This window comes from Gallus gallus, chromosome 2, assembly GCF_016699485.2.
Source record: "Gallus gallus isolate bGalGal1 chromosome 2, bGalGal1.mat.broiler.GRCg7b, whole genome shotgun sequence".
Taxonomy (NCBI): Eukaryota; Metazoa; Chordata; class Aves; order Galliformes; family Phasianidae; genus Gallus; species Gallus gallus.
The window spans coordinates 143,630,290-143,643,454 of NC_052533.1; the positions used below are offsets into that span (position 1 = coordinate 143,630,290).

The window sequence follows — 13,165 nt, forward strand, 5'->3', positions numbered from 1 at the left end:
CAGCTACTCCCCTGATCTATTTGTGGAAAGCAGCCATATCTCCCTCTTCCACCTGCACATGGTAAGAGTAACCAAACCCAGTTTTGTAATCTATTGAAAATAGTCTGTCTGGCTCCTGAACACAGTATTAGCTTCTCAAGACCAAATCCGTATTTCCTGAGCAAAGGAAATGTGATCACACTTTTCTAGATAAGCTGCAGCCAAAGCCCTGTCCATTCGCATAAATTCCTCCCTATCTCTAAAAGACCTACTCTACCTTATCCTGCTTTACCTTATCCAGTAATGGCCTTTGCCTTCTTCTTTAACTGTATAACTCTGTGGCTTACAAGAGTCTACAGACAAAGACACCACCAGTTTTGAGAGAATGAATTTGTAGCACAAAATCCTGTTCCTGATCTTTAATTCCCCTAACAGGTACTTTCAACAAATAGTCTCAAATCAAATGGAAAAATTCCCAAGATTTTCAGGCAAACCCAGATCATCCCTCTGTACTCAGCCCTGATGAGGCCGCATCTTGAGTACTGTGCTCAGTTTTGGGCCCCTCACTACAAGAATGATATTGAGGTCATTAAGAGAGTCCAGAGAAGGGCAACGAAGCCGTGAAGAATCTGAAGCACAAATGTAATGGGGAGTGGGTGAGGGAATTGGGATTGTTCATTCTGGAGAAGAGGAGGCTTGAGGGAGACATCACTGCTCTCTGCAACTACCTGAAAGAAGGCTGTGGCAAGGTGGGAGTCAGCCTCTTCTCCCAGTTAACAGTGATAGGATGAGTGATAATGGCCTTAAGTTGTCCCAGAGGAAATTCAGATTGGATATTAGGAAAAATTTCTTCTCAGAAACTGTGGTAATGCACTGAAACAGATTGCCCAGGGAGCTGGTGGAGCCACTGTCCCTGGAGGTGTTCAAGAAACATTTAGATGCTGTACTGAGGGGTGTGGTTTAGTGGGCACGGTGGGGTTGGGTTGATGGTTGGACTAGTGGTCTTTAGTGATCTTAGTTGTCTTTTCCAAACGTAATGATTCTATAATTATATTCCTGCATGATAGCCTGATCCTAATTTATATTGTGGATATTCGTGGAGAAAAGTAGACCTGTGGCTTGTTATTGCCTTTCCTAGAAACTCCATCATTATTACTTCCCTGATAGCTAGCTTCTGACTCACTTTACAGTGTTTATTTATCTCTACCATTTTTAATTTTAGCACTGATTTTCCATACAGTAAGAATTGATAAATACTTGCTGGAGTCCAGATAGATTAAATCAACTTATTTCTGTTTATCTACAGATAAAATCATCTGTCTTTTGAAGAGAAATTACCAGCTTAGCATTTGGTTCTCTTCCAGCTCATAGAATGCTTTTAGATACAATTAGTCTTCTGACTGTGAATGGACTTCTCTATCTGTACTCCTGCACTCACCCTCAGCCTTAACAAAATCTCATGCGTCTTCCACACTCAGTCATACACCTGATTCCCTTCATCTCACAAAGTTTGTCCTTCTATAGCCCATATTATGATCGAGCCTTAGTTCTTACTTTTGCTAATCTACAATTATTCAATTCACATTCACCTAACTGCAGACACACATCAAGTTGTTGGTCATGCTGCAACCTATATGTATGTATGGTATACAAGAAAGGGCTGGCACTAGTGATATTCTGTGTAAAACAACTGTCTGTAACATCAGCTGCTGCATTGCTTTCAGTAAAAAGACAATAAGGAAGATCCCCGGGAAGTCTTTTCTTCCTCTTAGTTCTGTGATCTCCTTCCTGTCTGAGAAAGGTAAAAGGTGTGTGCTGCAAGAAGTCTTTTAACCCAATTTTCCCTACCCTGAAAAAGAGATTTACTGCAACTTCCATCCTATCGGGATCCACTTTGTGTCAGCTTAGAAGCAAGTCTGGGCAGCATGCAGCTGTGAAGTGCTTTGCTAGGAGCCTGTTGGGCAAGGCTCAATTTTGGCTATCCAAGTGGAGTGCAAGACAGAGGTATTAACTGCAAATCTTTGAATATACGAGAATGGGTTAACAGAAGAACTGCCTTCCACTCTGTGCTGTCAGCAGTGAATCCATAGAAATCCACAGGACTCTCACAATGCTCTCACAAAATGCTCTCACAGGTGTGAGGCTGCTCCCCAAAACTGCAATGCATCATATGAAAGCCCTTCAGCAACAACTAGCAGCACAATACATTCCTTTGGAAAAGTATATACTGTACCCTAAGCCAATGGAATTTTTCCAATTAACTTTAGAGAATGCAATGAAATTATGTTGGAATTGAACCCAAGGGCCTACAGTCTTTCAAAACCATTACAGTGAATGTAAGGAATACATAAATAGTGAGAAAGCCTTTTGGTCCTTTGCCAATTAATCTCCAGCAACACAATGACCCTAAGCAGACCCAGAACTTCAGCTCAGCATTGTCCAGATAAAAGGCAAAAAATCCCTAAACAAAAGGTACAAGAACAAAATGAAATCACTGTTGCACCATGTAAGAGCAATTAGGAGCTTTATATAAAACGTCTTGTTTTGATGGAGAGCGGACAGAGATGTTCTTAGTCAAGTATTATAATAACCTTGTTATTATTGTTCATTATATGATGAGCCTTTACACTGAAAAGACATCTTTAAAGTTAAAATACTGAACACTGACATGCAGTCTAGGATGGAAGTCAGATTCAGAAATTAAAGGAAAAATAAGTCAGAAACTTAGGAGCATAAATACATATGTAGATACACATGCATATATGTATATACTGTAGACAAAAAATCATGTATCAGATCTGAAGTGGAATGTTTGTTCTTTACATTTCTCAATGGAGGATACATTTTTGAAAACAAAAGGATATAGTGTATCAGTTAGTACATGAATTAAAATTCTACTCTGATTAATACAGAGTAGACGCTGACAATCATTTGCAACATCGGCCTTCTGGAAATCATCATGTAGAAGATGGTCATGTGAGAGGGATACAGTCCTCCTGCTCTTTTTGAGCAGCAAATTCCATCACAAATAGACTCAATCAGAATCAGTAGGACTAACTGTTGAATAGCTCTACTGTTTGCACAGCCATGTGACTGAAGGACTATCAGAACAGGTTGATACAAGACCTAGAGGTGGACAGCAGTTGAGAATGGGTATCTGGGGGCTATAGTTGTGGGTCTAACAACCAGAAAAAATGTTACCACTCAGCATTATCACAGGCACCAGTAAAGCCAGACTGCAGCCAAAATAAGCTGCCTACAGACAGTAGAGTTGAACTGATACTTTGTGCAGGCAGTGCAAATCCCCCCAACGAAAAAAAACTCTTGAAGTGTAGCAGAGCTGTCAGACCTTTACCATTTCTATTCATAATCAAGTTGCAGAAGAGCATCCTGTTTCTCACTGCAATTTTTGGGTCAGGCAGAGATATTCAAAGCACATCCCTGATGGAAAGTTGTTCCCTGCCAACAGCTCAAATTGTATCTGGGGGTTATAAAAGAGGCACAGCCTTTGCATATGTCTGACGTGTTAACTCCTTTAGCTGCCTGGAAGAATGTATCAGAACCCAAGGGAAAGCAGAGATCCCAACAAACCTGCTTTCCTTTGGCTTTTACACTAGTATTTCAGATGAACTCATTCTTTTTTCTCTCTCATTTTGTGTTTTCTTATACACACACACACATATATATAAGCTGTATTTCAGTAACAATTGCCATTGAAGTCTGACATCCAACAACAATCAGAAATCAAATAAATGGACATTAAAACTCACAAAAACTTGAGTGGTCAAAAAAACACCCAAACAAAAGAGACATCTCAAAGGCTTACTGCTTTCCTCTATCCTCTACTCTAAGTTCCACTAGATTTTTAATTTGCTGTCATATGAAAGCAAAAAGCTCGTGATTATTTTTCTGTTCATGGTCAACAGATGGTCAACTCTTCATGGTCAGCTCTTTTCCAGCCCTACAGTCCTACTTCTCCATCACTCAAAATGTTATGGATTAAGAAAATGCCAGCTAAAAGAGATAACATACAAGAAAATCACACATGAAACATACACTATTTCAGCTCTCAGCTGTACAGTAGAAAAGTGTGTCTCTTTACCTGGAATCTCATCTGTTTCCCCATTAGTGTGCTTGAATCGATCTCCTTCCACATGAACATTTGGACACAGAACATCTGAAAAACAAGAGAACCAGTACAAAATCACCATAGGTTAATTAAACATTTTATAAATTACGGACCTAACAAAATCTGATTTACTGGGTTTTGTCCAACACTTCAACATTGTCCCACAACGATAATTCTGTTTCCTGTCTCTACATGCCCTAAATTCCTTTCCCTTATCCCATCCGTTAACCAAAAGCTGAGGAAGAAACCCAACATGCTATGTCTGGTTTTAAGCCACTTCTTTATTGACTGGCCAGACAAGAAGCCAAACATAACAAATGACCAGAGTCTTCCTTTAAGCTAGGACATTACACTGGGTTTTTCTCTTTCAATGCTCCATAAATCTCAATGGAGGTCACTGCAAAAGTTTAAAATACAATTCCACTGTCAGATTTGGTGAAAGTGAATTTTTCAGTGCCCAGCTCTCCCTGCAGTACTGCTCAAACTTATCAGATAGGACAGCTCCTAGTCAAAAAAATCCCAGCCCTAACTAGACAAAACAGAAACAAGACGGGAAATGGAATCAGGAGCACAGATTCTGTGACTTCAGTCACACAATGGTCCAATAGCTAACTAGAATCAGAGACAAAATGAAGCCCAGTCTCTTATATCTTACTGAATTGTGCTTGATTCCCCTGTCCTCTTCTAGGGCCAGGAATGTTTATGTGTTTGTGTTCCTTGAGTTTGTTCAAGCAGAAGGCATCATTAAGTATGAGCAAAACTCTAAAGTATATTTAGCCCAACAAAAGGGTTTCAAAGTAGATTGTGAAAATAAGAAGTAATTTCTCATACTTCCAATCCGTGTCAACACCATACACTTTTCTGAAGAGATCTGTCTGCTTATTCACCTCTTTCCCACCATACCACTGAAGTAGCATTTATTTATGCTTTGTTTTACCAAATCTCGTGTGACTAGTGATAGGACTAGAGGGAATGGCTTCAAGATGCACCAGGGAAGATTCAGGCTGGACGTTAGGAAATACTACTTCTCTGAAAGGGTGGTCAGGCACTGGAATGGGCTGCCCAGGGAGGTGGTGGAGTCACCAACCCTGGTGGTGTTCAAAGAGCGTTTGGATGTTGTGTTGAGGGATATGGTTTAGCGAGAACCATTGGTGAAGGGCAAATGGTTGGACTGGATGATCCTGTGGGTCTTTTCCAACCTTAGCGATTCTATGATTCTATGATCAATAGATAATTGGTAATCAGTGAGGTCAGATAGCTTAAGGAATCAGTTTAACGAGACAACAGAAATGAACCCCTAACTTAGAGGCTCTCTGAAGACTTTCTACAGCAGGTCCACTTTGAACTGTGTTTGAGGCTACATCTGAAATTGTGCTATAAGAATGTCTTTTCTGAGGATGCTGCCAGCAGGCTGCAGTTCTCCTCCCACTTCCTGACTCTCAATAAAAAAATATGATATTCCACAATGTTTAGTTAGGCCTAGCAATGAAATCAGATATTTTTCCTGTTCCATTGCACTGATGAATTTACAGACCAGATTATCAGCTGCAGCTGAGGTACTCTAAGCTCAAATGAAAGGGGACTGTAAAAGCCATTGCCAAAAGCCCCAGAAGCCAATGCAGAAATCAAAAGCAGTTGAATACAACCACCCACTCCTTTGCTGCAGTAGCAAGCGAGGCCAGAAAGCAGTTAGTCCTGCTTGTTTATGTTACTCAAGGCATTTAGAACTGGGGCAATTTTGTATCCACACAGCAATACCAAAGTGCCTTCACTCAAATAAGGGCCTGGCACTGAATAGTTCACTTAGGCAAGGAGTTTGTCAATACATTTAGAGTACCTCAGTCAAATTCCTGTTGGAGTTTTGAGATAATCAAAAGCATTTTTACATATCTTTGCCAATTAGAATCATGCAATCAGATCTGTATAGGGCTATCTTCAGGGCTCCTGCTTCTACAGATATAATGCACCTTTTTCACCACACAGAGTCATAGAATGACTTAGGTTGGAAAGGGCCTTAAAGACCCTGTCCTCCAGTGGTCAGGGCTGTCAATCATTAAATTAGGTTGCCCAGGACCTTAATTAACCAGACCTTGAACATCTGCAGGGATGAAACATCCACAAGTTCTCTAGGCATCCAGTTCCAGTTCTTCACCACCCTCATAGTGAAGAATTTATTCCTTATGATCTAAACCTATCTCTTTCTTTTCATTTAAAACTGTTACGTCTTATCCTATCCAGACTATACAGTCTGGTAAAGATTGTCTCCTCATCTTTCTTGTAGGCCTCTTTTATGAATTGGAAAGCCGCAGTAAGGTATATCCAGAGCCTTCTCTTCTCCAGGCTGAACAAGCATAGTAGCCTCAGCCTTTCTTCACAGTAGAAATGCTCCAGCCCTCATGTTCCAACAGTCCTGTTCATGGCCATTGTCTGGCCTGTTATAACAGATCTATGTCCTTCTAGGTCTGGAGGCACTAGAGGTAGGTGCAGTATCACATTAGGAACTACAGAATTATAGAATCATTAAGGTTGGAAGAGACCACTAAGATGATCTAGTCCAGCCATCAACCTATCCCCACAGTGCCTACTCAGTCATGTCCCTCAATGCCATATCTACCCTCCTTTTTGAACACCTCCAGGGATGGTGACTCCATCACTTCCCTGGGCAGCCTCTTCCAATGCCTCACCACTCTTTCTGAGAATAAATTTTTTCCTAATATCCAACCTGAACCAATCCTGGCACAACTTAAAGCCATTACCTCTTGTCCTATCAAACCAATATGGATTGATGCACAGAGTCACTTCATGTACGTTTTCACCAGAAGTCTCTAATGCTCCCAGGTGCCTGGTGATTTGAAAGCCAAAATATTTCATTCAAGCCTGTATACAACTTCACATTATCAGATGAAACCATCTGGTTCTTTCTCCTTCTAAGAGGTCTGTACAACTTCTCAACATAATAGGGAAGTTCTACTCTGATAGGAAAATTTTTAAAATTGAAAGTGTTAAGACTTGCAAGAGCTAAAGTTAAGCCACTTCTTTTCCCTTTCATAACCAAGCTGTACTGATAAAAGATTTACTTAGAAGTATCAACAGTCCCATGTTGTATTGATGTTTAGGATTTATTTATTTATGATCATTTTTCTAAGAAATGCTCTTTTGGCTATAGGCACTGAGTCAATTACTATATGCAGCACTTCTGAGACCCAGTCTTAGAAATGGAAGAGGTACTGCTATACAGTAAAATAAGCAGAGAAAGAAATCAACCATCTGAGCAAAATTCTCCTAAATAAAGAATACATAAACAGAAAGCATGAGTAAAATCACTGAAATGTCATTCACCTACACTGTCCAGGACTCCTGAGAGATATAAAAAGAAGAATAAAGCAAGCTCAAACACAGACGGGTACCTCTTCATGAAATCGGGAAGTAATGTTGATCAACTGTAGATGTATAAATTATCATTCCAATCTTTAATGACATTACAAGTCCCTCAACAGATCTATGGCTTCCTAGCAGGGAAATAAGTTTGGACTAGCAAAATCTTCCTAGCTTTAGCTGATTGAACCAGGACTATAAAGCAAGACCATACGCCTAGCCTTGGTACAGAAATGTCTTGCCACAAAACAAGGAAATACCCATGTCAAAAAAATAATCTCTTTTCATAACTTTGCCCTTTATATTTCTTATTACCTCTTAAAGAACTGTAGCCTCACTTTGGCCTTTATTTACAAGTGTCTTGCTCTCCTTTCCTGTCTGCTCCTAATGTATAAGAAGAAACAGCCCACAAGGGAAAGAAAATGACTGTAATGCTTGCTTTCCAGCTACAGAATAATTCACACAGGCATATAAAAGATTACGGTTTTATTATCTAACTTAGCTGATTCCTGCATCCAAAGGAAGAGTGTGCTAGACTGAAAGTACATCAGCTGGTCACAACTAACACCATATCCCGGCTCTATATCCGAAAATGCACAGAGAGAAAAGGGAAGACAAAAGCTGTTCCTTTCTTCAACATCTTGTTGAAGTCTTTCGACAAGATCCCCGATAAGGGTGAACATTTTAACACCAAAAGAAGAGTGCTTATACCCATTCTTTATGCTATTGCCAGGCCAAAATTTGAGCTAACCCTTGTGGTGGTTTGAGAATTCCTCAGGTTTGCAGCAATGAGATCCAGCACCAGTAGCAGAAAGAATAATGAAGTCTGTACTGCAACTACATTGTTACTTACGTATTTTGTTTAAAATTACTTCCTTATCCTCCACCTTATGCATTATTCCACCAATCCTTTGTTCTATCTGCAAATTCTATCATCAAATACTTTACACTTCTGGCCATGCAGCTCATGGAAATCTGGGAGAATGTCAAGATATCGATACATTTTTGCAGTTAATCTAGAAATGATGACTTTCTGCTGATCTCTGCTACATGAGATCAGTCAGTTCTTAATCCACTGTTACTTTGTAAAGCAAATGACATTAAGTAGCCTGTAACAATACCTAGGAAGAAATGTGCTGTATCTGGTAGTTACTATATCAGCCAAACTGTAACTTCACACAGAAAGAAAGAAATTGTGTTAGAGATGATCTCTTTCCCATAAAACAATAATCCCTGAATAGATACATAATAATTCCCATTCTTTAATATTTTCTTTACTGGTTTCTACATAAGTGCTTTTTTCTTCTTCCCCCCCCCCCCCCCCCCCCCCCCCCTTTTTTTTTGGTGTTGTATTTTTGTTTTTGTGTTTTTTTGTGTTTTTTTTTTTTAAGATCAAGCAAACCATTAATGCATATGCATATACTTAAGTATAACTTTTCATTTTTGAATAGCAATACATTATCGTCATTTCAAAGGCCTATAGCTAGTGTTACACTTGGCAGCTAAATGTTTTCCCAGGTATCTTTCTTCTCTCATAATATTGTTATGCCCTAGTAGTCCACACTTGCCAGTGAGGACTCCGTTTTGTTGGGATAACTGTAGATCATTTCCTTCCACTACAGACAGATTCCTCAACAGCTAACTTGCTGAATGTAGGATAAACACTTGTTTTTCTCTAGCTTCCTTTTTCACATCCTTTTTTTCAGAACTCTTTATGGATCCCTGATCACTCAGGAAAGAGAAAACCTGAATCAGTCTCACACAAGACTTGGCACTGACTCAAGGATGATGCTTTCATAACTTCTGTGTTCCAGGCATGCTGATGATCTTTACAGAAATCGACAGGCACACAGAGTTGACAGGAGATGAGCATCCCACATCCAAGATTCTGTTTTTCCACCTTCATCCCTGTCCTCTCTTACTCTAATCTACAGTGTTCTCTGGAACATATTAGATTAGTAAGTGCCTGCTGCAGGAGTGGCTTAAATACACAACAGTAACAGAAAATACTGAGAAAAAAAAAATGTTGTGCTTGTAGTGACAATCAAATCTCAAAGATGAATGGATTTTGTATATCCTTCAAAAAAGTGTTCAGTTTTCCTTTCAAAAGGTGCTCATACATCTTAAAGTAACAGTGCACCTGATAAAGTACTATTGTTTTTCACAAAATAAGAGAGTTGGGACAGGTATTCACAAAGTTTAACTCTAGGGTAGAAAGACTACTCTCCCTTGATTTCCTCTACACTAAAAAAAAAAAAAAAAAAAAAAAAAAAAAAAAAGAGAGAGAGAGAGAGAACTTCTGAGCTGTGTATTTGAGATAAAACCTAATGAAAAACATTAAAATTACCCCTAGAAGCTTTGTTTTTCTACCAAGAATGCTGTCCCAGGAGATGCCCTCATCCCAGACTGATTATGACCTTTACAGTGCTTCATTTCAAAGTGAAAGCACCAAGAAATGGTTCAATACATTGGGCACTGAAAAGCCTTTACCTAATCTGAACTATCTTAGCACCCTCTACAGTTGTCTTGAAAATCACATTTAAGATGAGATGCACCACTCTTTGGAGATATCCTTTTCTGCACTGAATATAGGCAGATTACACATCTCTTTTGCACTGGATGCTTTATTTTAAGTCATTTAAATTTAGGTGAAGCAACTCCATCATAAAAATCCTTAAGAACCTTAAGGAAATGAGGCTCTCTGTCCCACTCATTGTGATGGTGATGTCTTCCTCTGAACCCTGCTAATCACTGGACATGTTGACTTGGTACATCTGAGCTTCTTGGTTCAAGGAAGCACAGTGTAGTTTTCTGTAAGTGAAGCTAACACCTTTTTTCTATTATTTAAGCAAATCATACTGAGATTTTTTATGATAATGAGTGATTTAAACCTCAGTTTTACATATCATCCTTTAGCCCACTCTCTATGAAAAAAATCCCAAAGCTGTTGAACATTTTAAAATTAAAAGAGGGAGTACATCTTGCAGAATATACTCACTGTAAGACACATATCAGCAGAGCCTGTCAAATCAGGAAGTTTCACTAGCACTAAATTAGCATTAATAACATATTGATGCAAATCTGTTATAATAGTGCTAAAATTTTAGAAAAGAATAATGTGAATGATCTAATAGTTCAGCTCTCTTTGCCAGCAAGTGTATTTTAAAGGAAAGTGAAGGAAAAGGGGCAGAAGAAGAGAAAAGCAAAAGAGGGAGAATAGAGCAAAGAGAAAGTAAAAGTGATGAGAGAGACTGATGAGAGAAAGGCTGATAGGAAGGAAGGAAGGAAGGAAGGAAGGAAGAAAGGAAGGAAGGAAGGAAGGAAGGAAGGAAGGAAGGAAGGAAGGAAGGAAGGAAGGAAGGAAGGAAGGAAGGAAGGAAGGAAGAAAGGAAGGAGGGAGGGAGGGAGGGAAGGAAGGAAGGAAGGAAGGAAGGAAGGAAGGAAGGAAGGAAGGAAGGAAGGAAGGAAGGAAGGAAGGAAGGAAGGAAGGAAGGAAGGAAGGAAGGAAGGAAGGAAGGAAGGAAGGAAGGAAGGAAGGAAGGAAGGAAGGAAGGAAAGGGAAAAGAGTATTTGTTCTAGACAAAGACTCATTTAGAGTCTATAAACATAGAAACTGAGAAATTATTTTGCACTCTATTGAGTTATTAAATCTATCAAACTCTCCCTTTAAAGCTGAATCAAGACAGATCTAAACTAGAAGGCCATTTTTCCTTTCTGACATTACTTTTTTCTACCACTAGACTAGGTCATGAGGTCCTCTTCTCCCTCTGGTGAAAAATCCAACATTCTTTTAAAGACAACTCCATCCCTTGGAAAGCTTGATTAAAGCCACATTACCATGTCTGTTATCAGTGATCCCCAGCTAAGAGTGGTGTGGTCCTACCGCTCCTCAGGGTTCTCTATGGAGAAGCCTTCCATACAAAGTACTAAAAACAGTCCTTAGTTGCCAGTGCTCTATCCCTTTATTCTTAGGACTCTTTTTAAACAGTTTCTTCAATTTCAGTTTTATTCTTTCAAGAATAAGTCCTCAGCTGCCAAGGGCTTCTCCAGAGACTTGTGTATAGTGAATGCTGAACACATGTAGCTGTCAAGTTACACAAGAATAAAGCAGAAGTGAGAAGAGAAACACAAGGTTAAAGCAAGCATTATTTATTACCACGTTTTGCTTTTTTTCCAAACCAAAAATTTTGGGATTCCAGAATTTCAGCAGAATCCAGTGCACTACCAGACTTTCAGCTATTCTCTATATCTCTACCATTATTTTTTTTTCTTTTTTTTTCATGTTTGGCAACAGAAAGTTCCCTTTTTCTCTTACAAAGCATATTCCTGACCTAAACATTTGAACTGTCTTATTTTCTGACATAGATCTTTACCCCATCGCAAATTCTATCTACAGCTTAGGAAACAGCCTGGCAAACCAGGCCTCATTAAAAGCTGTCTCCCAAAAATTTAGATCCGAATTCAAAACAGCTGTGAGGAATAACTGTTCTTTGGCCAGTGTCCAAAGATGAATTCTGAATCTGATGTGCTTTTCAGAGCTACACAATAACCTTGCAAGCAAGAGAGATTTGAAGGATCTACTGGGGAATAGGTTGGCTGTATAGAACAAGCTTCATTTATTTTTCCTTTTTTTTTTTTTTTTTTTTTTTTTTTTTTAGTAGTTGATATTGTTATGTTTTTCCACAGTGATTTTTTTTTTTTTCTTCCCATCAAACATTAAAACTAAAAGGGAAGGGCCTGGTGAGAAAATTCTTCTTAAAGTTAAGAAGATTTCATGAAACCAGTTTTCAGTGGAGCTTTCCCAGACCCCATTAGCTCTGCTCTTCAGTTACTCAGATGGTTTGCTGTGCAGCAGTTCCTCTGGAACACTTAACTCCCTGCAGACACTTGATAATGAAAATGGCTCCTATATATAGCATTCCTTTTATTTGTTCTTCTTTTTCTGCTATCAAACATTCTGCATGGACTATTATAAAGCCTCAAAATTCAGACTTTCTCTTTTTTTGTACTCTTTTAAAAATACATTTTCTTTTAAAAGTATGCCTCCATGCTCTGCCCATATGAATTAAATACTTTTTGAAAATATTCATTGTCAGATGTTCTTTCTCAGCAAATGGAGTGATCCTTAAAGTGCCACCCACCCCTGAAAATAAATTCATCAGGAAAAAACCTGGCACATCTTTCAATTACTGTGGCTGCACTGACAGTGTAATGATACTGCAATTGCTTCTACACTAACACTATAATTTGTAGCAATGCGTAGGTAAAACAGAGCATCACAGCAATTATATGATTCCACCTTGCAGTTTAATTCCTAAAGTAATTTTCACTTTTTTACCTGAAATCCTGCTTTATTTAGTACACTGTGAGGTCTGATGTCCATTAATGCTGAGAAAATCATCCCTGTAGCCAAGGTGGATTTTACCTTTTCCTGTTTGAATGGTGCCTACACTGATTCAGGCTGAGGTTTCCACCCAAAAGACCCACCACAGTGCTGGGTGCCACGATGAAATGGGAAGAGGCCAATAGCTCACAGATTGAGTAAACAGCCCACCCTGCTCCTTGTAATGTCTCAAGGCAGCAGCGCTGCAACATTTCTCCATATTATGGTGGCAATGGGTTGGTGGTTGGATTAGATGATCTTAGAAGTCTCCTACAACCTCAGTGATTCTATGAGTCTAT

The 13,165-nt window shown here is 39.1% G+C and overlaps 1 protein-coding gene across 2 annotated transcripts in view; it reads right to left on the bottom strand.

Annotated features, from left to right (window-relative positions):
• Nucleotides 1-13,165, bottom strand: part of COL22A1 (collagen type XXII alpha 1 chain) — a 231,224-nt gene that overhangs the window by 156,621 nt on the left and 61,438 nt on the right. For both annotated transcript variants that reach the window (XM_046920616.1, NM_001139439.2), the window contains one exon: nt 4,082-4,156. In XM_046920616.1, coding sequence (XP_046776572.1) covers nt 4,082-4,156 — 75 coding nt within the window. The remainder of the gene's footprint in view (nt 1-4,081; nt 4,157-13,165) is intronic.